This window comes from Durotheca rogersii (genome assembly GCF_024521655.1).
Source record: "Durotheca rogersii strain YMJ 92031201 chromosome Unknown GGS23scaffold_27, whole genome shotgun sequence".
In the NCBI taxonomy this organism is placed as follows: Eukaryota; Fungi; Ascomycota; class Sordariomycetes; order Xylariales; family Xylariaceae; genus Durotheca; species Durotheca rogersii.
In genome coordinates this window covers 326,858-352,362 of record NW_026251258.1, presented here as the reverse complement: position 1 = coordinate 352,362, position 25,505 = coordinate 326,858, and the positions used below count along the sequence as shown (strand labels likewise).

The following is a 25,505-nucleotide window of genomic DNA, read 5'->3' as shown; positions in this document are numbered from 1 at the left end:
CATCCTATGTCTGTCGCTGGTAATTGGACAGGATAGTAATGTTGTGTTCTTCATCTTATCTCGTTACGCCAAGCCGGCGTGGCGATGCCGCCATCGCCCATGCTGATGTCGTGATGGCATCGGACCCTCGTCGGCTTCCATTGACGACCCGCCGGCGTCCTGATGTTTCGTGGAGCTCGCAAGCCTCGGCCCAAAGCGACGGCTAACTTTGCCATTGTAGGCTCGCGTCTCCGGCCAGCCGCAACGATGATGGCACGATACCGGATGCGAGGGGGGGACCTCGCCGCCCCGCCTACGCTTCCCTGGATCGGAGGGTCTATTCGCATTTATATAGGCCTGGTCACCAGCGTACCGAGCACACCATACCCCCCCAACGATTGAACCAACCAGAGAGTATCCTGCGCCAAGATGTCACCTGCACCGTTGTATCCAGCCTATCTCCCAACCCGACCGGACGGGTATGCGCCGACTTTGGACGTCCCGTACTTCGAGGCCGAAGAGCCTGGCAGCCGGGCAGACCCCCTCAAGCCGGTCCTTCGCAAGGCCGGCGCGCAGCTGAAGGACATCACGCCCAGAGTCGGGACAGAAATCCACAACGTTCAAATCAGCCAGCTCTCCCCGGCGGGCCTCGACGAGGTCGCCCTGCTGGCCGCCGAGAGGGGCGTTTTGGTGTTTGTGAGTTCTCACAGAAAGAAAAGTTTTTTTTTTTTTTAAAAAAAAAAAGAAAAAACGCACTCGCGGAAACCCTCCCTGACGAGAAGTGCGCGTGCAGAGAGACCAAGACTTCGCGGACATCGGATTCGACAGGCAGCGCGACATCGTGAACTACTATGGGCCCCTCCACAAGCACCCGACCATGGGGTACCCGGCCGGGACCGGCCCGGAGTTCCACGTCGTCTACGCCGACGAGACCGCGTAAGTCCACCCGCGGCAGACACGAGCACGGAGGAGGCGGAGGCGGCGGGCAGGCTCGCTAACGACGGAGCGCAGGGGCAACCTGAGGACGCTGCTGGGGCCGCACACGTCGTACGACCTGTGGCACGTGGACCAGACGTTCACGCCGAACGTGCCGTCGACGACGTTCTTCTGGGTGCTGGAGAGCCCGGCGTCGGGGGGCGGGGACACGGCGTTCACGTCGCTGACGGCTGCGTACGCGGCACTATCACCGGGGTTCCGGAGGACGCTGGCGGGGCTGCGGCTGGAGCACACGTCGGCGTCGGTGGGGGAGGTGGCGCGGGTGGGGGCGGAGCGGGCGCGGCGCGAGGCGGTGAGGACGACGCACCCGCTGGTGATCCGGCAGCCGGTGACGGGGCGGCCGGCACTGTTCGTGAACCCGACGATGGCGCGCCGCGTCGACGGCTTCCTGCCCGAGGAGTCCGACGCCCTGCTCGCCTTCCTCCACCGCCACGTCGCCAGCCTCGACTTCAGCTGCCGCGTCCGCTGGGAGAAGGGCTCGGTCGTCGTCTGGGACCAGCGCTCCGTCGCCCACTCCGCCGTCCCCGACTTCCCCGACGGCGAGCGCCGCCACATGGTCCGCATGATCCCGTACGGCGTCCGCCCCGAGCCCGCGTTCCCCGAGGCGCATCGCATCGACGCGTAAGGGCAGGTACGGGGTGCATAGGGAACGGGGGGAGGGGAGGGGAGGGGAAGGGGGAGCGCGTAGTCTCACCCCGAGCAGAGTAGAGGTAGGTATTAATAAATATCTAGCGGCGTGCAGGAACATCGCCACGTGGACGTAGGTATTCCACAGCACTCAGACGCGTGCGCAGTGTGAAACGGAATGTGTGAAAGTAGGCACTGCGATTTACTAGATATTTGAATATAAGCGTTGGTTACGGTCATTATGTCTTGTGTCTCAGCCTGCGAGTTGCCCCCCCATGAAACCCCCCCCCCCCCCCGGAACGGTCTCTCCCAAGCACCAACCCCTCACATAACTTGTCGTGTCGGAGGCAAATCCCTTGGCCGGCTGGCCCGCCTACTTTGCGTCCGTAAGCGAGCCTCGCTCGTCCGCTGCGTGAAGCCAGGTTAGTCTAGCGAGCGCAGAAGCGCAGAGGAACGGGGACTCGCCCTCGGCCGCGCGCAGCGCGGCGTTGCCCCAGCCGCCGGCGAGGCGGACGAAGTGGGGGGAGTGGATGCCGCGATGGCTGCGCGGACGGCGCTTGGCGGACTTGCGTCGAGGAGGGAGGGACGCGCGGGGAGGGGCGGCTGTGGCGGTGTTCGGGGGCTTGTCGAGGGCGGAAATCCTCGGATGGACCGGGCACTTATACACCCAGCGAACTCGGCCGTCCTGAACGGTGTGGGAGCCTGGTGCTCGCCGGCACGGGTGAGGCGCGTAGATTGTGGTGGCGAGGACCCAGCGCACCAGGCCCCACGACGCGAGCCTGGGGCGGTTCGGAAGGACGTACATCAGGCACTGCTCGTATTCCCTCACGTGGCTACATCATGAAGGGCCCCATTACCGACAGGTCTCGCTGGAAGGGACGGGAAGGAATTGGAAGGGCTGATAGGGCAGATTGAGGCAGGAGGGCTGGGCTTACGACCGGGTCTCACGAGCGCCAGTTGATGCTCATGATATGATTGGAATAAGGATATGAATTGACAGACCCCCGGGAGCGAAAAAGAGCCCTGGAGAGGTCGCGGCTGATCGGCTGTCCTATTCGCTGTCCTGATTGAGGGGCCAAGCAAGTCAGAAGATTGCAGGTTGGGTAGTACCCGTTTCCCCACCGGCTCGAAAAGGTCAAGAGGGGCACGGCTGTGGAATTACCTCCGGCTCCGACGAGGTGCCGCTGGACAGGGAGTAACCTGCTCATACGCACCAGCTTTCGGCAACGGGATCCTATCTACGTGTACGAATGAAGCGGCGACGGGCTGACACGCGTGTTGCTCCGTTTGGTTGCTCTGAGATCCCAGCTGCGAAACGGTGGTTTTAGCCGTGTTTATCCCTTCGCGTCGTGAGAAAGAATATCAGAGACCTTCGTGATGCGATGGGTGAAACTGTCTTTTCATGCATTGAAATAGGTATATAGGTACCGAGGTATTGGTTGTTTAAATTAGGTACCTAAGGTCCCGGCTGTGCTGATGAAGCTGTCTTTGTGAGTGCTGAAGCGTAGTGTGGTTAGGAGGTTTTCCGGGGCACGTAGGTACACTCCTCTAGGTACACTTTAGGTACTGGCAACAGGTCTGCAGCGCCTCGTGAAACATCTGTATTGGTTGCAGCATTGGGTACATCCGTCAACCCCTGTATTATCCCGTAATATCCTGATGTGGGGAGCTTCGTGAATGCACATATCTACCTACCTATAAACAAATCGCAACTTGCCTGGTTAGAATTCCTCTTCTCTTGCGACCGCCAGAGGTAGGTATTTGAATTCCGTGCAAGTTCCATGAGCTTCCTGTACCCTCTCTGCGCAGGTCTCCTTGTAAACGGCGCGGGACCTGCTCGGGACGAGCCATGCCGCCGCGGGAGGCCACATGAAAAACAGTGTTTGGCAGCTCAGCTCCCAGGTTCTTCGTGAGCTAACAAAATCGTAAATAGGCGAACGTAAACGTGACGAATCAATTACCAATAATTCCATTCACTACGCATACTCCGTCCCTCAGGGGGGGAGCATGCAAGTCTCGGGGTACATCTTCCTAGGCGAAGTGCAGGCCTTGGTGTTTTCTGTTTTGAACATTGCCCTCCCGTAGGTACCTACATCGTTGTCCCGCTGAGTCGACGGCGTACGAAAAGCGAGATGAAGGTTAGCAACCAAAGAACTCTAGCTAGGCGAAAGAAACATGATTACGGATGCAACAATAGACATAATCGCCCTGTATAATATCACATCGGTTGTCGCATTATGCGCTTCCTTGTTGATATGTAGGGTTGGAGGGACCGCCTCTACCTATGTCCTGGTACACAGAAACTTCTGGTGTTAATAGAGGTAGTTACTACCGATATTTTAATCAATACACAACACCGCTTTGGTTAGAAATGTGTATCAATCCTCCTCACCGAGCGTATTTCAATTAAAAACTACCGCAAAATATTTTCCTGTCCTCGACATACATATCTCGCCGTTTGCTCCTTTCGAAGTATACCGGGTTGGGGGAGCGTATGTCATGATGCAATCAGCTCAGAGGGAAAAGCCACGCGTTGGTAAGCCGGTGCTATGCCAACCCAAGCCCCTTCTACCTCGAGTGTTGTCGACGCATCCCCCCGCCCACGCAGGCAGCCGAACAACACTGTTTATCGCCAACACATACACAAATATGAAAACGCAGCGGCCAGGCAAGGTCCTTCAGAACGAGCCGTCTGGTGTTTACAGTTGCTCTGTAAGTCGTCACCCGAAGGGATCCAAAAGAGAAGTATCTAGGAGGCTTCGCAATACCAAACACCAGCCCAGGCTCAGTATAAATAAAGCTGACACAACGGTTTAGGGCGCCACCTTTGTCTTGTCATCCGAACGGCAGCAAGACACGCCTGGTTATTACTGGTTGGTTGGCAGCCCTACTTTATAGGATACTCAAGAGTATATATCTGCAGACCGGTGCAAATACGAGAGCCAAATACCAAGCCGACGCCAACCAGAATCGTAGACTGCGAGTTGCAAGGATCGACCAACCGCTGTCGCTACCAGTCTTTTTAACGCGCCGATCTACTAGTTCCTCTGCTTGGCGTATCCGAACCTGAGAAATCAACTTGCACCGTTGAGATGGGCATACAGGCCGCAGACATCGATTCGGACCAGGGGCTGGAAACCATGCTAAAGACCCAGCTCCGTCTTCTAGAACGTCTCCCGGAAAAGAACGAGCTCAACGAAATCACCTCCGCACCTCTCTTCACGTACCCGGTCTTGGCACACGCCAAAAAGCTCGCAGCCGAATCCTCTGCGCGATCTTTTTCGCAATATGCCCTCTTCGCTGGTGACTCCGATGGGTTGCGGCAGAAGGCAACGGATCCGAGAATATTCCACAATGTCTCGGCACCATCTAGTGTTTTCATCTGCGGAAGCCAAGGCTCGGGGAAAAGCCATACACTATCATGTATCCTCGAGAACTGTCTAATTCAGTCTTCTGAGCTGGGTTCGCTTTCGAAGCCTCTCACTGGCATCGTATTTCACTACGATACCTTCGTTTCTGACACCATGGCTAGCCCCTGCGAGGCGGCCTATCTAGCCTCCAACCCCAGCGTTAAAGTCCGAGTGCTGTGTTCGCCAACAAATATTGGCACTATGAAGGTAACATTCCTCGTCGCAAACCCGAATGCCTCGATTTGCATATGTATTCTGACCTAAACTAGAAGTGCTATGGCCGCCTCCCGAATGTGGATGTGGAGGAACTGCGTCTGAAAGAGTCGCATCTCAACACGAAGCGAATGCTTGACCTCATGGCATTCGACGACCAAGGCTCCCCCTTGTATTTCCAAGTCATACAGCGCATTCTCAGAGAGATGCGGATCGCCCAGCAGAGCACCGGATCTGGTTTCAAGTATAGAGAGTTCACCAGCCTTCTAGCCGGTGAGGATTTGCTTCCGGGTCAAATACGGCCGCTGAATCAGCGACTCGATATGCTGGAGAGCTTTATGGTTCCTAGTGAAACGCAGTCCAACACTTCGTATAGCACGTGGGGGTGCACTGGTACGGACTGGACGCCGCGCGTAAGTAGTGTATCCGTGCCGATCACGCCGTTGGCCTGACTCTTACGTGTCGGCAACCGACTAACGCTGGCGCAGGCGAGTTCGCTGACCATCATCGACCTGTCGTGCCCGTGCGTCACGGCCGCGATGGCGTGCTCGCTGTTCAACGTGTGCCTGTCGATATTCCTGGAGCAGGACTCGTCGCTGGGGCGGGTGATCGCGCTGGACGAGGCGCACAAGTACATGGGGGAGTCGGCGGAGTGCGCGACGCTGACGAACAACCTGCTGTCGGCGATCCGGCTGCAGCGGCACCTGGGCGCGCGCGTCGTCATCTCGACGCAGGAGCCGACCATCTCGCCGAAGCTGCTGGACCTGTGCAGCGTCACCGTCGTCCACCGCTTCACCTCCCCCGACTGGCTCCACGTCCTGACCAAGCACCTCGCCGGCATCTCCACCATGACCAAGGTCGCCGGCCAGCTCGACGACGCCGACGGCGGCGCCCCGCTCGCCCCCGCGACCGAGGCCGACGGCCTCCGCGGCATGGTCGTCGCCTCCGACAGCCCCATCCTCGAGCTCTTCGCCCGCATCGTCAGCCTTGCCACCGGCGAGGCCCTCGTCTTCGCCCCCAGCGCCATCGTCGGCCTCGACACCCGGAGCGTCCCCGGAGGCGGCTCCCTAGTCACCCACAGGCGGCTCGCCCATCACGTCCTGCACGTCAGAGTCAGGGGCCGCATCACCACCGACGGCGGGCAGAGCGTCATGGCCGTCTAGATAGGCCAACGCATGCGTTCGGGTCTGGAAGGCGGGTGTTAAGTAGACTTTCTGGGCTTGGCTCGCCGAGCGCTGAGGGCCGTGTCATTAGCGGTGTCCTCGTGTTCTGCATTGGGGTTAGGTATGTGAGAGGCTACATAGTGTTGCTCCCTCTGTTTCTTCACTCTGGCCGACGATCAACCGAACCGAACTAGATCACGAATATGTAGGTATACTGAGACAAGGGCCCTTGGTTGTTTTATTTTGGTCCCTGCCAAGGTAAAAGAGCTTGATTAGGAGGTGACAGGTCTATGTACCTACCTAGTATGTAGGTATGTAGAGTAAGCAAGACACCATGTCGGGTTACATGGGAGACGCGTAAGCCAGTGGGGTCTATTTGCTACTACTACGAGTTGGATATATAGCAAGGCCGGTATTAATTCGACCTTCTACGAACAATCACACTTTCATGGGGTTGTGTCGTTGTCGTGGCAGACGTAGAGAGAGAACCGAATAAAAAGCTTGACGACTTGGCGAACCGGGGGTGCCGAGGGCTTGGGTGGAGGTACGAGATCCTCTCCTCCCCTCCCCCTTTTTTTCCGAGCATAGTACGACAAACTCGAGATCTTGAGGCGAGCGGCCGCGTTTCTCGGACTTCGATACGACAAAAAGCGACGTGTGGAGACGGACTCGTCCGCCTTAGCATTCCATTGCCGCGCGATTCGGTACCCGCCAGCGTCATGATCCTGGACCCGTCCAGCTCCCATACGCAGGCCTGGCTTGTATCCTGCCGATATCCTAAATTTAGATCTTGTCGCTCTAGGTAATCTGGTATTGGTGCCGAAGCGGGAAAAGTTCGGGGCTGCTAGACCTGATGCTTCTACCAAATCCGCCCATCCCCTCCCCGCGACGGCATGGTGTAGTCATCCCATGTGTAGTGGGTGGAAGACGACACGAATGCGATAGGCTAATGATGTTGCAGCAATGCTGGATATCATCCAATTCTATTCATACGTGCGGTAATACTGTGGCTCGCATGCGCAAACTATACCTACCCGACACTATAAAGTCATGTTATCTACGAGATAATAGAACCTTTCTACATAGTTAAGCAAGGGGTATCATAAGCAGCTCGAGAGGTCATACCCAGTGAGAGGGGCTTTCTAGCTAATAGTAGTAGCACATCGCTGGTATTATCCATCTCCATGTAACTGTCTTGAGTTGCCTCCAGATATGGGTTGGCTAATCTATGGATGCCCGCAAAAGGCATTTTCGTTATCTCTGATTTATTACCCATCAGCGTTCGCTAGTGGTGGCATACCTAAGTAGTAATTGTGCCTCAACTTGGTGATTTATACGAGCGGCTGTACGAAATGCGATGGTCGCTACGCCGCCGCTACAACTAATTGTTGGTGGGTTGGCGAGTCGGGTACGACATCTTCGTATTGCTGCCATTGCAGGGGCCAAGACCGAGTTGTAGAGCCTCAGCAGCAGCAATATTCGCAAGTAACGGATCATCATGTCTTACCTACATCCAGCATTACACATGCCAGAGGCTGAACAGATTCAACTTCTAAATAGATCCAGGGGTGAAAACTGTGACAGTGCTTACCCGCCGTGTTCTAAAAGACCTTGTGTCTCTAGAAATATAGGCCCAAACTCGCAAGTCTGCTCTTCTACGTGTAGTCATAGACGAACGTACGCTCAATCGAAAACATCAATACCGTCAACATGGCTGACAAAGTTCCGGAGTTCGTCTTTTACCGGTACCCTCCGTCGATGGCCGCTGCTATCGTATTTGTTGCTATATTCGCTATATCAGCTCTCACCCATATCAGCCAACTGGTCCGGAAGAGGACCTGGTACTTCATCCCCTTCCTTCTCGGATGCCTCTGTAAGTAGGCACAGTTATACCAACCCATCCTCGGCACAACGACGCCGACCGGCGCGTAGGCTCCGGAAACCGAGTTACTGATTATCCCGCGCGTAGTCGAAGGCATCGGCTACCTAGGCCGAGCACTTTCGTCGACTGAACACCCCAACTTCACGAAAGTCCCGTACATCGTGCAGTCCATCCTCCTCCTCCTCGGACCCACCCTGTTCGCGGCTTCCATCTACATGATTCTGGGCCGACTGGCCAATCTTCTCGAGGGCGAATCGTATTCGATCATCCCGCCGAAGTGGCTGACGAAGGTCTTCGTCCTCGGCGACATCCTCTCCTTCTTCGCCCAGGGAGGCGGTAAGCCGGCGTCCCGACTCCTCCGCGCACCGATGCGCCAGTGATGTATTATGCTAATGCGGTGTCTCCCGCAGGAGGTGGCATGCTCGCGCAGGCGAAATCCCGAGACGACGTCCGCATGGGCGAGAACGTTATTATCGGCGGCCTGGGTATCCAAATCCTGTTCTTCGGCTTCTTCATGGTGGTCACCATGGTCTTCCACGCGCGCATATCCAACAAGCCTACCCGCGCCTCGCTGACGCTGACTACCCCATAGGCGAAGCTCCTCGTCGCTCTATATGTCACCAGCTTCCTCATCATGGTCCGATCCGTATATCGCGTGGTCGAGTACGTCACGGGTTCGGAAGGCGAGCTGATGTCGAAGGAGGCGTATCTGTACTGCTTGGACGCTCTCCCCATACTAGTGGTTGCGCTTACCTACAACTGGTTCCATCCCAGCCGAGTCATCGACCGACACCGGTTCAAGCACGTCTCGGTTACAAGTCTGGAAGTTTTAGGTTGAAGTGACGCACCATTTTAGGTCTCCTAAACCGAGTGCGTAACTCTTCGGATGCTGGCGGGCAATCGATATTGCTAGCGTAGAGATTTTGGGATGCTATAAGCTATCTCAGATACTAAACAGGAGTACTTGGAGTTTTCGTTTGTACTGAGGATAATATCACTAGACATGCGGGAGTGGGAATGAAAACGGACACCAACTGACAGATATTAGAAAAGAAAGAAAGAAAAAGACAAAGTACCCTACCCCCCAATAAACCATGGCTTATGTCTAAATCACGTCAATGTTTACGGGGACTTCAAGATACACGTTATCAGCGAAACTCGGGGACGAGTAGTAGAGAAGCAAATCGAAAACCTAACTATTCCCATTTCTCATAGGCCTTTATATCCCCAACTCCTATCTTCTTCTAAAATGATACAAATCTAAAATAGTAATTGATAAACGTTTAACATGTGGTCACGCCCTTCCAAGCAGAACCGCTGACATCACCGCTGACCCCTATATAGACTAAGGAGATCATCGGCGGCCGTCTCGACCTTGCCGTCGATGCCGTACCAGAAGTGCTGCGGCGTCAGCATCCAGCGCCGGATATGGCCGTTGAGAATATCGGTCGCGAGGTTGTCGAGTTGTCGCATCGCCTGGCTCGGGAGCTCGATGAGGAGGCCCGCGAGCGCCTTCTTCTGGGCCGCGTTCATTCCCACGGCGTCAACTTCCCTCCAGATGGCCTTGAGCCTCTCGATGAATGCGACGGGTCCCCGGGGGAAGTCCTCTGCCGGGTTGGTGCAGAGGGGGTCCGGCGTCAACGTCTCGCAGTATGAGAGCAGCGCCGTGCCCTTGGGTATAGCCGGGTAGTCGACGGTATCCCGCCAGGCGCTGATCGGGTCACCGAAGACTCCCAGGGCGATGACATTGCTGGCTGCGTCGCCAAGTTCGCCGAAGGCCTTATGGGCGCATAGAGCACCTTGACTAATGTCGAATGCGTTAGCCAGGGACCTGAGACGATCCTGTCAGACCTGGAAAGCTTCGGCGGACGTACCTCCAACCCCAGATGGCGATCTTGGAGTCCGGACATCGCGACGCGTATGTCTGCACAGCGGTGCCGAGCCCCCTGGCACAACTATCCGATCCTCCTTCCTCGGTGTAGCCAGCTAGATCGGCCGGGTAATCATCAGGACTAACGCCTTGAACCGCTATCTTGACATCTGACGATTTTTTAAGCAGGGCGTCGCGGAACGGCCCGCCTACCCAGGGTCCAAGATTTCTGGTTCAATTTCGTCAATACAATGAGAACTGGCGCAGTTTCGTGTCTGTCTCTCGCTTACCCTTTATCAAAGGTCCCTCGGGCGAAGATCACGGCCAGGTCGCTGCACTGCGCATTCTTTTCTCCGATCAGTATCGGATCCCAGTCATTCGCGGAGACTGCTGCATCCTGGCGATTTATTATGGCCGTCGCCAGGATCGGGGAGGCTAGTGCCAGAGGTAGCGAGACGACGAAGCCGTATAAGGCGGCATATTTGAGAGTCGCACACATGATCGCGGATACGGATGACTGTGACCTGGGCACTGAGCCGGCGTCGGTAAGGTATAATAAGACGAGGGGTTGCTTGTGCTGGCTTGTCCCGACTTCTCGAAGATGTGAGGATGGAGATAGCAAGAGAGAGAGAGAGAGAGAGAGAGAGAGAGAGAGAGAGAGAGAGAGAGAGAGAGAGAGAGAGAGTCAACTGTATGTTTATAAATGCTCCCTATCGCCATGTTGGTCGGCACCACACGGGGTGTTTGGCATTCGGCGCTGTAGATGAACTTCGGGTCCTGTCCAATCACGGCGGGGGCTTAATATGGTTAAACGAGGCCAGGGAGACAGGACACTGGCGGATTGCTCGACGACCCCTTGCGACACGGTAACGCATCGAGTCTTCCGCCAACGGGGCGTGGAATCCCTGTACACCCAACACCTTCCTAAATAGAAGCCGGTCTGGTGCTAATTAATAGATCATGGGCAAGCCGGCCGCCAGGAGGTCTTCTTCTTTCGCCGTCACCGATGGAGTCGCCATTGTCCCACCTGTTTCGCGTGGCCAAGAAGAGTAGGTAAGTGGTTCCGATACCGAGATCGCGTACCGGTGGCAGGCTGCGCTGCGGCGTTCCTCAACACTCAAGATGGTCCCCTGGAAACGGAGCAGATCCAGTTGCTCGGTTTGGCGATTCTTCTCGGCAGTACCCGCTAGACCAAACTGTTTGAAACAATGCAAACCACTGCGACAGCAGCATCAACGACGGCATCTCTTCGTTTTGTTTCTAGAGGCTGGCGCAAATAGCGGGAAATTGACCCGATTAGCTGCTCGGGCAATGAAACGACGAACCTGTCCGAGGTATGAGTAATAATAATTAACGAAGTCGTCGTCAACCAGCCGAGAGTATTTTTTTCCAAAAAAAAACTATGGAGACAGCTGGCAGCAGCTGGCGCCGAGACTCTCTAATCGCTAGTTGAAGAACCACATGATCCCATCCATTATACTACCTTAGCTAGATCGCTATGAACTCATAGCTCGACTTCATAATATGCCAACAATTGCTATGGCTTTCGGCAATATGTTTCTAACGCTAAGCTATTATCCAGTATCCCTTCTTTGCACCCCCGGTAAACTGAAGTATGCAATGGAGAGAGCAAAAAAAACCCCGAAGGGAAAAAAAAACTCTACGTACAAAAAATTGTTTAATTTGTTACTTAGAGGCAGTGTAGTCGACCCGCTAAGCAACATGACTATAAGCAATATATAGTCCTTGGGAGACTGTGTCTCCCGCCCTCCTGTTCCCATTAGCGTAACCACCGCGAAGGTGTCCAAGAGGGTATCGGGGCCGGAGAAGAAGCGAGAGAGAGAGAGAGAGGAGAAGGAAACCTGGGTAGGGGAGGTTAAAGACGAAAGCAACGCCGAGTGCAAAAGCACCAAGATCTAAAAAAGCAGAAGAGCAGAACGCACGCAAAACAAACAACGCAGCAAAGCAATTCCGGAAAAAGAGAACGCAAACGCAAGAAGCACGCAAGAAGCACGCGGAACGCAAGACGCAAAACTGAAGGGACAAGCCCCCAGGCTGAACGCCCAACCACGGCATCATGGACCTGGCGTAAAGCCCTCCTCTCGGAGCCAGTGAATCCCGCACTGGAGACCCACCACAGACCCGAATGCCCTCATCCGGAGAGGGACTCCACAACGAGTGCTAGTCTCGATCTCAAACTGGCTCTGTTTTTGGCTTGATCTGCGTGTGTGGCGCGCATGTATGTATGCTGTGTTGTCCGCTGGGTGCCCAGGTGCCCATACTGTCAAGTGTTGCTGAATCTTCTGTTGAATCCTGTGTTACTGAACCCTCTGTTGCTGAATCCCCCGTTGTTAACCCCCTGCCGTCGTTGAATCGTTTGTTGTTGAATTTTTTGTTGTCGTCCGGTGTTTTCCACCAGTAGGCCTCTGGTGGTTGTCGTGTCGTCCAGTAGAATCCCCAAGACTGGTGTTGTATATAATAAATTGCCAGTTGTGAAAGCCTCCTCACCCCCCCCCCCCCCCACCAATCAAGAGATGATGCCGAGAATCATCAAGCCGTTGTCCAATGTCGTCCAATGTGTGTCGAGGTTGTCCGGATGCCAAAGTTATCAGACTTCTGATAACCCCAAGAGTCACGTCCCCCGACCACTCCGCCGCCGAGGGACGGAGAGCTTGGGAGAGCACAGTAAGAGATTTAGAGGCCTACCGACGAACCGTGCGACCTCCACGCGCTCAGCCTCGGAGACGAACTCGACGGCAGCCTCGCGATCGTCGGGCATCTAGGGAGTGCAGAATGCATCTGAGCGGTCCCTCTAGTCGCGCATCGTCGTCCACTAGCACCGAGCTTGCCGCACTGGCAGCACACCCAGGGACAAGTCCCCTCCAGGCGCAAAGTGAATCACTCGTGTGGTCTCACACACTGGGCGAGTTCAACCCAGTGCTGGAGTCCGGGACAAGCATGGGAACACTTGAGCTTATCTTCCAGATGGAGTCCAGGGACCGTAGGGTAATGAGTAACACTCTTTGTGGAGGTCACGAACAGCCGGGGGAAAAGCAGAGAAAAGCAGAGCAAATGCAGAATAAACCAACGCAAACTGAACCAAAACAAAAGAGAGTGGAGCAAGGTGATCAGAGCAAGAGTAGGTGAAGCAAGAGTAGGCAGGGGGAAGCAAAGTGGCAGCCAGTATAAAGCCAAAGCCAACGGAGAAGAGCAGAGCGAGGCAGAAATGAACAAGTTGACGGGAGGTCTGGGCAGGCACGGGGAAACTTAGCTGTCGAGGCACGGACTGCGCCCTGGTCTTGTGGTCGAGTTGTCGAGGTCTTGCAAAGTGAATGAGATGATGAAGTAGAAAAGCTAGATTCATAGGTAAGAGTCTAGCTCAAGGCCGATGAGTTGCAAAATTGAGGGTGATGGGAGAGGGTGATGGTGCGAGTTATGGAAGAGAGGTGGAGGTGTGGGTGGTGAGTTGCGTGGGTTGCGGAAGAGAGGGAGGAAGCAGTTGGGAAACGAGGGAGGAGATCTGAACTTAGGCAGCTCAGAATTCCCCGTCACCGCCTTTATTCACTAGGCAACACGCGTTGAGGTGAAGGGGAGAGCGAAAAGATTGTCGCGTTGGTAGGGTTGCCAGGGAACGCGACTTTGGGGAAACGATGATGACAGTGCGGCTGGAGAAGGGTTGCAAGACGGATACGGCTTACTTGAGTTCCACAGTGTGTAGCTATTGACTGAACACGGTTATCAGCAGACGAAAGGATGGGGCCAATGTTGGGTGGTGGGATGGCGGGAGAGGAAGTAGGATGATGGGCTATAGACGGGGTGGTGGATTCGCAATGGGTAGTTAACCGCGTGGTTGAAGATGGCAGTGGGCAAGGGGAGGGAGGGATTATGGGAAACAGGTGTCTCAACCTACGATGAGTAAAATGAGGTTGAAAATAGGATGAATACCCTGGGGATGTTGGGAATGTTGGAGGTGATGCCGGGCTGAAGCTAGGTATGTGAAACTGAAGGTGGGAGGAGACGGAGAGGTAAGGGGTGAGCTGGGAAGAGAAAGACGCTTTTATGGCCTTGTAATAGATCTGATTCTCTGTAATTATTCAAGCGTGAGTATTGAATGGCCCCTTTAGGTTGAATCAGAGTCCAAAAGAAGCATCAAGAATCAACCGAGGGTGAGCAACAATAACAGAGTGCTTTGACACCGGTGTTACCCGAGCAAGTAATGTTCGTATTTTCATACTTTGTAGGTATTCATTGGTTAGCATGGTACGTAGATATATAAAAATAGTATATTCAATCGGAATCAGATTCAGATTCAAGGCCGGCAGTTCTAGCTACTATTAACTAGCAGTGGTACTGAAGTTGTCAAGGTAACTGACTTACGAAATCAGTGAATAGGTCCTTGTCATGACACTCCCGAGAACCAAGGAACCCAGTTAGGTACGTTACACACATATACAAAACTAGATAGGCAGTAAATTCAAGGTGAGTTAAGTATACTCTATACCTACTTACGAATTCAAGCGTGTACTGTGGGAGGGTCGTTCTGTATCACTACTTACGACGGAGTATACTAGCATCACCCAGGTTTACCAACCATCACCACCATAGTCATCATCTACCAGGGAGAGAGTATCAATACCTGCCTACGGTTTCCTGTAACACACGTACGCGTACGTGTACAAATATTCCGAAAAGAGAAGGCCGAGTATCTTGGTATGTCTTGTCCGTCTATTGCACAGTTTCAAAAAGGTTCCTACGCCTGTGCCCGTGCGTATTGAGCGTTGTCTGGCATCCCTCCGACAAAGGCAATACAGACCAGTTGTGTGTAGGTACTACGGGTGTATTACCAACTAAATCAACGACAACTTGTCTTCCTGGTCAGCAGTTAGAGGTACAAATGTAACTACGTATTTGCGTGCCCCATCCGTCGTCTAAGGCCATCGTCATATCAGACGTGGTCTTTACGGTAATTACCTAAGCGGGTTATAGGCCTGCTATACGATCCGCTTTCGATGCCACCTTCAACATGCCTTGATATCCATGTTCGCTCCCCAGCGTCGGCTTCTCCCCATAGAATTTTTACCGGGTATTTCTTTGCTGGCCATCTCTTGGCATCGCCGCGGGAGTCTCTATTGTGTTATGTAATACGCTACCATTTGTTTCGTCGCGCTGTTGTGATTGTTGGTGGCATTTGCGCGAGAGGAAATCCGCCAGCTACCGCACCGGCCTCTTTTATACCGAGGAATTTTCCGCTGGAAGAGAAGCGCCAAAAACCGGGGTAAAGCTGATTTAGGCAATTGAGCTAATGTCTACGGAGGACGATGTCCCGGACGTCATCCCGAATTAACCCAACCCCCGAAATATTACTCCCACGAGCTAATAGCAGAAGAGAACCGACAATAAGTGACATGGACGTCAACGGGAACCGTATACAAAGTAAACAAGTACGTCGACCCTATAAATTGACGAGTCTGGGCGCTCGCGCCTTGGCACTGCCCACGTAATACGTCGCCGCTTTTACTCAGGCTCAAGCACACAGTTTCCCTCTTCGCCTTCTTCCTTCCCTCCCGGAATTAACTATACGTAGGATTTAATTGGGAAAACAGCGTTTTCCGTAGATCTGAGCGATCCCAGTAATGCCGGCGATATCCACGTCCATTCATGTCCATCTGGTTGCGTTGCCTAATTGGGTACAGTGGGGGGGTTTGTAGGTCGGGGTCGGTGTACATATAATTAGGGTGTAACGTAACGGTCACACTGCCGTCACTACTATTGTCACTGTTATGCTTACTTGTCTACGGTCTACTCTCCTGCCGCCTTGCTTTAGGTAACATATCACGGCTTACGGTTCGGATAGATAAGACTTAGTAGGAAAAGCTTAATTCTTCTAGGTTCTAAGCTATCGTTCGTAAAGCTAAAAAGCTCTAATAATTAAATATAGCTACGTTATTTTTCTCTTAATTTCTCGGGCTCTTATCCCTGCTTATTAATTTAGTTTTAACTAAGGTAAATAAGGGATAGGTAAATAGGGGTAAGGCGATATCCCCGGTCCCCGGGTTAGCTAATTCTTAGCGGCTTGGTTCGTTAGTAATATTACGCTCGTAGTATCTTATTCTGGTCGAAGGTATCGATAAGATATAGTATATCTTACTGGATTATTTCTCTAGGTTTTTATATAGGTTCTTCGTATTTCATTTATTTAACGAATAGTTTTTATCGTTTTACCTGGATTCGTTCGTTTATTATCTTATTAATAATATATATATTATATTAAATAGGCCCTAGTATTAGTTAAGGCTTATTATATAAGTTTAGAACTACCTTTCGAAGATAAGAGATGTTTATAGTGGGGTATTATTTAAGCTAGGGTAGTAGATCGAGCTTATATCGGTATAGGGATATCTTTTGGATAACCTTAAATAGGCTAACGTTTTTAAATAAGAGTTTTGTTTAGTTATTAAGGTAGTATTCCCTTTATCCTAGCTTCGTTAGGCGGACGTATGCTTAGTTTCCTAAGTCGTTAGGCTTAGTATAGTAAGAATTATATAGTAACTTTATCCTTAACTCTGCTAGGTTTATAGCGTCGAAGGTATCCTTACGATATTAGTTTTAGGCTTATAGGAAGTTATTAGTTAGATTCGGGTTAGCGATTAATTAGCGTAGTTTTATGCCGTATAGGACCTAGAATAGCGATATAAGGATGGTTTCGTATCTAGATAAGTTTAATACGGTAATTATATATGAAAGAAGTTCCGGTTAATATAATTAGTTAAATAAGGCGCTAAAGGATATTTATAGTATTATTTTAATGGCTTTTATTATTACTTTAGCTTAGTTATTTATAGAGGAATAATAAGCGGATATAAGTCGTATGTCGATCTTCGCCGCTTAATAAAGGGCTTATTAAAATTAGAACGTAAATTTAGTGTCTATATTTAAGATAAAGGCTTCCGGTAATTATTAGTCGGGGTAAACGTACTTAAAATATAATATAGCTTAATCCTTTACCGTATTTATTATCTTTCCGTATAAGGTCTTTTTAAACTTCGAGAGTTTATCGACGATAACTAGAATAGCGTCGTAGCTGCTTTTTAATGTAGGTAAGCTTACGATAAAGTCTAGAGAGAGTACGCGAAGAGGTTCCTTAGGAGGTATAATAGGTTATAGGTTTTCGACGGGCTTTATATTATCCGGTTTAAATACTTAATAAGATGGGTAGGATTTTATATAGGTTTCGATAATACGTTTAAGGGATAGAATAAAGATAATATCTCTTAAGTAGGCGTATATCTTTAATACTTCTATATAGCCGCGTTCGTCGTATATTATAATTAGGAACTTCTTACGGTATACGTATAGAATATAAAGGCGGTTATATTTTCCGTTATTAAAGAAGAGGAAACCGGACGAAGGGTATATAGTAAAGTTATGATATATATTAAAGGCCGCGTCGAGAGATATTTATTAAAGGATTTTAACGTATATGGTTTTAAACGTACGGTCGTAGGGAATCGCGCGGATAATGTCTTATATAAGGTTATCGGATAGGTATATTATCGTAGTAACTATACCTTCCGGAAGGTTATTTATTACGTTTATACTTTATATAAGAAAGAGTCGAATTAGAAATACGTCCGTTATATTTATTATTTATAATGGATCCGATAGGAAAGGATATATGCGAGAGAGAGCGTCGACGTTAGTATGTTGTTTTCTTAGGCGGTAGATAATTTTAATACGGTTTTTATATTAGCTTAGATATAAGCGCTAAGCTAGTAGTCGTCGTTATCCGCGAGGGACGCCGGTTTTAGCGAAGGTATTTCGGATAGCTATATAGTCGGTAATAACGTATATGAAGCTATGATTTAATATATGTCCTAGTTATTATAGCGCCTAAACGAGGGCTCCTGTTTTTAATTCCGTAGGTTAGTAATGCCGTTAATACTTATTTAATGTCTTAGATAAAAATATTAGCGGTACGTATTTATCGTTTTAGATTTAATATACGGCTATCCTATAGCCTTTAATGTTATTATTTATAAATAAAAGGAAGGGTTTATTATAGTTAGGAAATGCGAGGTTAACGGTAGTCTTTAGTTTTAGTTTTAACGTATCCTAGGCTTATTTTACTTCGGCTTAGAGGATTTAGCGTTATTCGATCTTCTTTTCGTAGGCTTACCTTTCCGTATATATTTTTAGATGCGGAGGTAGCGGTAATAGAGGCGTATTTCTAGCGTACGTCTTCCTAGTAGGGTTTTTTTTAGGTATAGTCCTAAAGCCTAGCGCCTTAATCTCGAATAGCGGTTAGGCTATTATGGAATATCTAGGTATATGATTTTTATGGTAGCTTATAAGGCCTAGATTATATTTTAAATCGTTTAAAGTATAAAGTTCTAGTTTTTAAATGGCTTCGGTTTTATCGTCGATAGTATTAATACCTATACGAAAGACCCATTTATTTAACGCGCGTAATTCGGGTTAGGTAAAGTAGTATTTAAATAGAGCTATAGAAATTCCGGACTTTTCGAGAATTATTAGGATAAGGTTTATATATCGTATGTATTTATTTATAGTACGGCTATAAATAATAATATCGTCGATATAAACTAAGGCGAATTACTATAGGTATGGAAAGAGAAGCCTTTCCATACGGTATTAAAAAAAACTAGGTAATGTCGTTAGTCTTATTATACTAACTATAAGTTATTTATGCCTTCGATATTAAGTAACGAAGGCTATTTTCTAGCGATCCTCGACGACGATATCTTATTAGAAAAAGCCTTTTACGACGTCTATAGAAGTAAATACTATTACTTTATATATGCTTTATAAGATATCCTCCTGGCGTAGTAAGGGGTATCCGTTAAACTATATTTTAATATTAACCTTACGAAGGTCTACTACTATCCTTAGCTTGTCGTTTCTTTAGATAATAAATACTAGGCTAGAATATAGTAATTCGGTTCTAAAGGGAACGTTTTTAACGATACCGAGTTTCTTTAAGGGATTTAGTATGCTATTTATTACGTCTTTATCTCTTTTAGATATATAATAAGGCTTTTATCGAAGGTTTATTAAATTAATCCTTTCTTTAAAGTTAATAGGTATCTTAATGCCGTCGTTAAATTTATTTAGTTGCTATCGAAAGAAATGGGCGTAGTTCTTAATGATCTTCTATATGCGGGCTTTTACTTTAGGTCCTTAATAATTAGATATATTTATTTCTTCGTTTATTAGGGTAGAAGGTATTACTTCTTAAACGTCGTTTAGTTAGGAAAGATAATATAGGTAGCCGTTAAGGTATTTAGGATATTTAAGGTCGTTTAAAAGATCGTCGGTATTACCTAATAAATCGGAAAGTAAGATAGCTTAGTATTATTCGTAGTTCTTATCGTTTATATTTACGAGGTACGCTTAAACCGAGTCGTATATATTAACTCTAGCTAAGGATCCTATATATCGCCCGGCTAGGATATATATCTTAGTTTTATTAAGGTTAGCGAAGGAAAGGACGGTATCTTAGCCGGTAGTAATGCCGTTAATAAGGCTTCCTAGGGTATTAATTATTAAGGAGAAGAAGATTTTCGGTTTAATTAAATAGCCGGATTTAAGGACGGGAAGTTTAATATATAATATAAGAATGTTATATCCGCGGCCCGGCTCGAGTATTATTATTCTTATTATTCGAATTACGATTCGTTTTAATGGTTAACGATATAGTTAGTTATCTTTATGCCTTATGCTAGCGGTTCGTATCTTAAAGTCGGAGTTAGTTATTATTAATATATCCTCCTTATCTCTTTATTTAATATGGAGCTTATTAGGTTAAAGAAATAACGTTCTTAAGAGAAGCGAGTACGATAGGGAATTAATTATAAATATAGTATAATCGCCGGATTATTTATTATTATCCGTAGTCGGGAAGGTAAGTATTAAACGGGTTAATTCCGTAATTATCGGACCGTTACCGACGCCGCTTAAGGCTATCGGTTCCGGGAGGCGCGTTATTATTACGGTAGGATAGTATACGGTTAATATTGGTCGGCTTATGAAAGTAATAGGAGAGTAAGTATCGATATATGCTATTAGTTTTAATGTTTCCGATAAGACGGTAGTCTGGAGTTACCGAAAGGATCGAAATAAATATCTTTTATCGTTTAAAAAGAAAACATAAGCGCCGTTTAGTACTGGATTTAAATGTAAAGCCGTAATACTTTATATCGGTTTCGTTTTTATAGGTTTCGTCGTTTTATAGTATTTTTAGTTTTCTTATCTTTAATATTCCGGAAGTAAGGTCGATAGTAGTATCCCGTCGTCGGTACCGTACGGCTTTAGGGTATTAGTTAGGTCGCCGGCGTACCGTTTTCCGGGTCCGTTTCTACGTTAATATCGGAGATATCTTATACGATACGGTCGAATTCTTCTTTAGGTAATAGACTTTCTTTCCTAGTATTTAGGTCGGATATAATAATGATATCCTTTATAAAGTAGGCGTTAATTTATTGTTTTAGTTTAACGTAATCGCCGCGGTAGTTAGGGTTACCGTACTTATAATAAATCTAACGGCGGCGAGGTTTATTACTGTCGTTAGTTTATTAGGCTAGTAGTTATTAAACTAGCTATATCGATTACGGTTAAGTTAGTTACGTTATTTATTAGCCGGGTTATATCTACTGGTCTGGCTATATTTATTAGCTTAGTTATTACGTTAATTACTAGAATAGTTATTAAAGTAGTTACCTTTGGTCTTATTTTGGTTAGAATTATCCCGGTTTTCGTTTATATCCTTGAAATTATTTAGCGGCGTCGCCTAGCGTTTATATTTATCCCTTAGCTGCCTTAAGTTATTAAAGCTCCTTTTCTATAGTAATAATACGGGAATAGTTATTATCCTATTATATCTTAGCTCGTTTATATTTAGCCCTCGTAGCGTATTTTACCGTAACGAGCTAGGATTTAAGGTCCCGTATGATATTCTAAGAGGTTTTAAGGACGATGACTTATATAAGCCGTAGGTTTAAATCTATTTTAATTCTTCTTACTTACGAATCTTCGTCGAATTCGCCGGCTTTATTATATAAGCGGATCTTTTAATCTACGTAGTTATAGAGCTAGAGAGTATTTTCCGTATCGAAGGAATGTTTTAAGTTATCGGCTTAGAATAACGTTTCGCCTTTATCCTTTTGAAACCTTTCGTAAAAGGTAATCTTTAATAAGTCTAAATCGTATGTTATAAAGTTTCGTAAACCGACGGGTAGCGAGTTAAAGAAGGTAATTCCGTTAGTATCCCTTATTATAATTCCTTACTTAAAGGTATTTAGGATTACCTTAAGGCCCTTGCGATAAGCTAAGAAGTCGATCTTATTAAGATATTCGGTTATAGGAGTCTTTTTATTATTATAAATAAAGATATCGGGTTTAAGACGGTCGTAGGGACGTAAACGTTTATCGTAGCTCCGATTATTTCTAGGGCCCTAACGATATTACTATAAAGGAGGTAGGTACCCTTATTATCGAAACTTTCCCTATCCTACTTAAGGGATATATAGGGATACGGCTAAAGTATACGGGGGAACGGGTAGCGCGTAAGGCCTATAAGATACCTATTTCTCCGCGGTTAATACGTAAGGCCTATGAGATGCCTGTCTTTCCAGGTATAGTTAAGGAGGAGTAGGAGTTAGGTTAGATGGAAAAATGCGTAGTTTCGGGCTATTATTCTGCCGTAAGTTCGGTAGTAGGGCCGGAAAGTCGGTAATAAGAGGTCGGCTTTGCTAGATTCTTATAAATTTCTCGAATTCTACGACGTTTAATGTCTAGATTTAATCGGTAAAGAAGTCGGTTGCTTTTATGGTTATATTAAGACGTTAACGGAAAGGTAGGGTTCTTAAAATAGCTTTAGCTTCGTTTTTTACGGCGGTAATCTTAAACTAAAACGTCCTTAAATATAAAAGTTTTCCTTGAAACTATTCCCGTAGGATTTATTCTAGTACCGCTATTAATAAGTAGAAGTAATAGAGGTCTTTTATCGTTAGTTAAGAAATATCCGGAAGGAGAGAATAAGATTAGGAATAATAAGATAGTAGTACCGGAAAAGGTTATTAATATTAGTACTCCGGTTATTTACTACGAGCTATAATAAACGGTCCTATTTCTTTTATAATAAAGAATAGAGATAAGCGGAAATAAAATAAGGAGGAAGGAGGGTCTAGAAAAGGTTCTAAAGAGGAGTTTAGGGATAGATTAGGTAGTACTATCGGAGGCGGATTAGGTATAGAAAGAAGGAAACGACGTTAGCTTCGTAAAAGGATCGTTAAATTAATAATCTTTTTCTTAAGAACTAAAGGGGGCTCGAAGGTTAATTATAACTAGCTTTAATTCGTAATCTTCTTAGGAGCTAGGGGAGGTTCGGAAATTAGTTATAAAGTAGCTAAAGCTACCCGGGGAGGGGTTCTCGATTTAGCGGTTAAAGTTAAAGTCGCCTTAGCTATCGGGGGTACTAGAGGTAGAGCTATAGCGGAAATAAATCTGCCTTTTACGTCCCGCTATTTCTTAGTAGGCATTTAAAGCTATCCCTAGAGGCTTATTCCGAACGAAGCGGTAAAGCTACTATATTACGGCTTACGGTTCGGATAGATAAGACTTAGTAGGAAAAGCTTAATTCTTCTAGGTTCTAAGCTATCGTTCGTAAAGCTAAAAAGCTCTAATAACTAGATATAGCTACGTTGTCCTTCTTTTAATCTCTCGGGCTCTTATCCCTACTTACTAACTTAGTCCTGACTAAGGTAAATAGGGGATAGGTAAATAGGGGTAAGGCGATATAACAAGTCCGCGGACCGTACTAGAAGGTGGCTATATTCACTCACAATCACGCACGTTACACATCGAGTCCGGTAGGGAGTTAATGTATGCTTCTATTAAATGTCGCGGTGTCGTCCACCGTCTGCCGAATCGCACCTAGGGCGTTTCCCGAAGGCTTCACCCGGACGAGCTCGACAGGATGCTCGACCTTTTCCTCCAGGACAAGCGGTTTCCCATACCCTAGACATCCTAGGGTGTCCCCGATACGTGCCATGGAGAACTGCTGCCTCTCCCCGCCGCCATACAGAGGAGGTAGGATGCCCCATTGATCGTGGACGATCTGTCGCCGGTAGCAGCTATTGCCGTAGGTCTGGAACATATTGTAGATGGCATAGACGCCGGTGGTGCGTCCAGACTGCCCCAGCCGAGCAACCAGGTAAAACTCGGTATCTAGCCAGTCGACGTTGCCGTCGTCGTCATCGTCCATGGTAGCCGCTACCTCTTCGGCAATGTCCGAGGACCAGTTGTCCTCGTGGTTGTGCCACGCATACTGTAGTGTCCCTAGCTGGAAGAAGATGAAGCCGGGAGTGTCGTCGTCGTCGCTCTCGGCGGACCGCGTTGACCGCTCTGAGAGATTGGCATTGCGGCAACTGACGGGGAGGGCGGGCTCCCGCGGCTGAATGGTCGTATTGACCCCGAGTATGCAGCCGCTCATGAGCTCTTCAGTGCCGTCTAGCGTCCTATAGCTGCAGTTCTGGTCATGCGGGATGAGGTGGTACGGGTCGACGACGAGGCGATATAGATTATCAATGTCAGAGCCAATAGGCACCACCGGCGGGATGTTCTCCATCGCGGACCTGGTGAGTTTGATGCGAACAGTCTTGTCCATAAGGTTGGCCGAGTCGATCTGGGCGACAAAGTCGGCGCACGAGATGGGCGGCGCGCGGAAGGCTTGGCTGCGGGCATGTAGCCACGCACAATACGCCTCTAGGTCCCCAGGATTGGGAAGCGCTTGGATGATGCGGCGAGAGTCGGAGAAGCCGAGTCGGCGGAGGTCCTCGAAGTCTTTATCAGTAGGCATCGCGGGCGATTTGGTTGCTGACTGTATACAGGATAGAGTATTCGCAGCGTTGTGTCGATGGCAGGAGGTTGAGGGGGTGGTTAAGCAAGGACTGATATCGATAATATCAGGGTTGATGCAGGGTTGATGGAAGATTTCGATATTGGAAAGAGGCAGGCAGGTAGAAGTAAGGCAGGTTCGACAGGGCAGACGGAATTTATATAGTGCGCTGCCGAGTTACTAATATAAAGACAAAAGCTTGACTGCGCTCAACTCAAACCAACTCAACCCAACGTCCAGTGTCCAACGTTTTTTAACCTCAAGTTTACCCTAGACACAAGCCCGACACCGTCAAAGCTCAATGGCACCTTTCAATATGAATGATGAGACCGAAATTACCTTTCCCACCCACCTACGACCTATACCTACCGACAGCGGGCTCACGGTATTGAGCGCGGCGGCCTGTGGTTGATTGACTGCCAACGGCACCCTAGGAGCCGAGCCAATATTCACTGTAAAAGGAGCTGTATATAAGCTCGTCAATTAACTGTTCTAGCTCCCAGTTATCCTCTTAATAGATCAGGCGCAGGTTCGGCATCCTAACGATTCTCATATCTACTACTTGATTTCTAACTATTAGCATCGTGGGATCACAGGAAGCGGACCAGCCAAAACGCACAAATAGCTATGGCAGGGTACTCGCCCAGCAAACGTTCGCCAGTTTTTGTAACAACACCCGTTCCAGCGGGCCTTGCCGACAGATTGGAGCAAACCGGGGTCAAGATCGTAGATGTGGACGCTCAGCTGTGCAAATTGGAATCGTTTACCGACCTGGCAAGCAACACGTCAACGTTGATATCTTAGCCTCAACTACAAGCGGGGGACCTAGTCGCGACGGCTGACCCGTACCAGCTACTACACCAGCTGATGCTGGAGAGTATCGACGTGGAGACAACGCTGGCGACTGTCAACAAGAAAGCCATGATGCGTATGCCATTCCCTGCTATCTCCTACCAGTCGTATGTGAACACAGTCCAGGCTCGCTTCAGAAACGTGCCCTCTTCTCCTTCCTCGACCCATCCGACGGTCCCCCCCCTCCCCAAATCCCCGACGGACGCTCTACAATGCTGTTTGTCTCACTATATAAGCTCGACAATACCGGCTCCCCCCGTCTACTCCTTGGCGCCAATGAGACCAATTGGGGATGCCTAACCGATGTGTCGGCAATAACTAAGGCAGCAAGGGATGTGCGGCTCGCAGATCACATCTCCATAGCATGGCCGGCGTACAACAAGTTAAGAGAGATTGACGAGGAGCAGCGGGCGGCTCTCAAACCAGAAGCAGGTAAACAGCAATTATTGGGTGCACGGTATCGGGCAGCGAACGATCTCCGAGGGGACGGGGCGTTCCTGGGGCATACGAACGAGATGGGACTCGCCCTTCGGCCACTGCCTTGAAGTCCCAACAAGCCGTGTTTTTTATGTTTCTCGATGATGGGCTATCGGGATGC

General features: G+C 48.8%; 8 protein-coding genes across 8 annotated transcripts; 4 read left to right on the top strand and 4 right to left on the bottom strand.

Moving 5' to 3' along the window:
* Positions 1-307: 307 nt before the first annotated feature.
* Positions 308-1,613, top strand: GGS23DRAFT_257694 (taurine catabolism dioxygenase). Its single transcript, XM_051512324.1, has 3 exons — positions 308-675; positions 773-915; positions 991-1,613. The coding sequence occupies exons 1-3, from the start codon at positions 409-411 to the stop codon at positions 1,598-1,600; spliced, it is 1,020 nt and encodes a 339-aa protein (XP_051368697.1). The 5' UTR covers positions 308-408; the 3' UTR covers positions 1,601-1,613.
* Positions 1,614-1,899: 286 nt separating this feature from the next.
* GGS23DRAFT_583358 (uncharacterized protein) lies at positions 1,900-2,435 on the bottom strand. The gene has a single exon (XM_051517277.1). It carries the CDS (start codon positions 2,405-2,407, stop codon positions 1,976-1,978), a length of 432 nt encoding a protein of 143 aa, XP_051368696.1. The 5' UTR covers positions 2,408-2,435; the 3' UTR covers positions 1,900-1,975.
* A 1,683-nt stretch (positions 2,436-4,118) lies between these two features.
* On the top strand, positions 4,119-6,877 carry GGS23DRAFT_583354 (uncharacterized protein). The gene is made up of 4 exons (XM_051517276.1): positions 4,119-4,314; positions 4,420-5,219; positions 5,282-5,638; positions 5,714-6,877. The coding sequence occupies exons 2-4, from the start codon at positions 4,695-4,697 to the stop codon at positions 6,386-6,388; spliced, it is 1,557 nt and encodes a 518-aa protein (XP_051368695.1). The 5' UTR covers positions 4,119-4,314; positions 4,420-4,694; the 3' UTR covers positions 6,389-6,877.
* Positions 6,878-8,069: 1,192 nt separating this feature from the next.
* GGS23DRAFT_614498 (RTA1 like protein) lies at positions 8,070-9,108 on the top strand (the record flags this gene model as incomplete). Its single annotated transcript, XM_051520651.1, has 4 exons — positions 8,070-8,261; positions 8,358-8,606; positions 8,681-8,799; positions 8,863-9,108. The coding sequence occupies exons 1-4, from the start codon at positions 8,099-8,101 to the stop codon at positions 9,106-9,108; spliced, it is 777 nt and encodes a 258-aa protein (XP_051368694.1). The 5' UTR covers positions 8,070-8,098.
* Positions 9,109-9,450: 342 nt separating this feature from the next.
* GGS23DRAFT_583352 (carbohydrate esterase family 5 protein) lies at positions 9,451-10,825 on the bottom strand. The gene is made up of 3 exons (XM_051517275.1): positions 10,431-10,825; positions 10,145-10,369; positions 9,451-10,074 (listed from the first exon to the last, which is right to left on the bottom strand). Exons 1-3 carry the CDS (start codon positions 10,637-10,639, stop codon positions 9,594-9,596), a joined length of 915 nt encoding a protein of 304 aa, XP_051368693.1. The 5' UTR covers positions 10,640-10,825; the 3' UTR covers positions 9,451-9,593.
* Positions 10,826-11,640: 815 nt separating this feature from the next.
* Positions 11,641-12,321, bottom strand: GGS23DRAFT_257626 (uncharacterized protein). The gene has a single exon (XM_051512322.1). The coding sequence runs from the start codon at positions 12,217-12,219 to the stop codon at positions 11,854-11,856; it is 366 nt and encodes a 121-aa protein (XP_051368692.1). The 5' UTR covers positions 12,220-12,321; the 3' UTR covers positions 11,641-11,853.
* Positions 12,322-22,765: 10,444 nt separating this feature from the next.
* Positions 22,766-24,138, bottom strand: GGS23DRAFT_583344 (uncharacterized protein). The gene has a single exon (XM_051517274.1). It carries the CDS (start codon positions 24,014-24,016, stop codon positions 23,036-23,038), a length of 981 nt encoding a protein of 326 aa, XP_051368691.1. The 5' UTR covers positions 24,017-24,138; the 3' UTR covers positions 22,766-23,035.
* Positions 24,139-24,644: 506 nt separating this feature from the next.
* On the top strand, positions 24,645-24,989 carry GGS23DRAFT_257303 (uncharacterized protein). Its single transcript, XM_051512320.1, has one exon. It carries the CDS (start codon positions 24,683-24,685, stop codon positions 24,857-24,859), a length of 177 nt encoding a protein of 58 aa, XP_051368690.1. The 5' UTR covers positions 24,645-24,682; the 3' UTR covers positions 24,860-24,989.
* Positions 24,990-25,505: the final 516 nt, after the last annotated feature.

Coding starts and splice junctions, on each gene's coding strand:
- GGS23DRAFT_583358 (XM_051517277.1), bottom strand. CDS start 2,407: ATGTACGTCCTTCCGAACCGCCCCAGGCTCGCGTCGTGGGGCCTGGTG.
- GGS23DRAFT_257626 (XM_051512322.1), bottom strand. CDS start 12,219: ATGATGCCGTGGTTGGGCGTTCAGCCTGGGGGCTTGTCCCTTCAGTTT.
- GGS23DRAFT_257694 (XM_051512324.1), top strand. CDS start 409: ATGTCACCTGCACCGTTGTATCCAGCCTATCTCCCAACCCGACCGGAC. Junction 676..772: donor AGAGGGGCGTTTTGGTGTTT/GTGAGTTCTCAC, acceptor GTGCGCGTGCAG/AGAGACCAAGACTTCGCGGA. Junction 916..990: donor GTCTACGCCGACGAGACCGC/GTAAGTCCACCC, acceptor GACGGAGCGCAG/GGGCAACCTGAGGACGCTGC.
- GGS23DRAFT_583354 (XM_051517276.1), top strand. CDS start 4,695: ATGGGCATACAGGCCGCAGACATCGATTCGGACCAGGGGCTGGAAACC. Junction 5,220..5,281: donor CAAATATTGGCACTATGAAG/GTAACATTCCTC, acceptor GACCTAAACTAG/AAGTGCTATGGCCGCCTCCC. Junction 5,639..5,713: donor GTACGGACTGGACGCCGCGC/GTAAGTAGTGTA, acceptor ACGCTGGCGCAG/GCGAGTTCGCTGACCATCAT.
- GGS23DRAFT_257303 (XM_051512320.1), top strand. CDS start 24,683: ATGGCAGGGTACTCGCCCAGCAAACGTTCGCCAGTTTTTGTAACAACA.
- GGS23DRAFT_583352 (XM_051517275.1), bottom strand. CDS start 10,639: ATGTGTGCGACTCTCAAATATGCCGCCTTATACGGCTTCGTCGTCTCG. Junction 10,370..10,430: donor CGAGGGACCTTTGATAAAGG/GTAAGCGAGAGA, acceptor AAATTGAACCAG/AAATCTTGGACCCTGGGTAG. Junction 10,075..10,144: donor ATCGCCATCTGGGGTTGGAG/GTACGTCCGCCG, acceptor ATTCGACATTAG/TCAAGGTGCTCTATGCGCCC.
- GGS23DRAFT_583344 (XM_051517274.1), bottom strand. CDS start 24,016: ATGCCTACTGATAAAGACTTCGAGGACCTCCGCCGACTCGGCTTCTCC.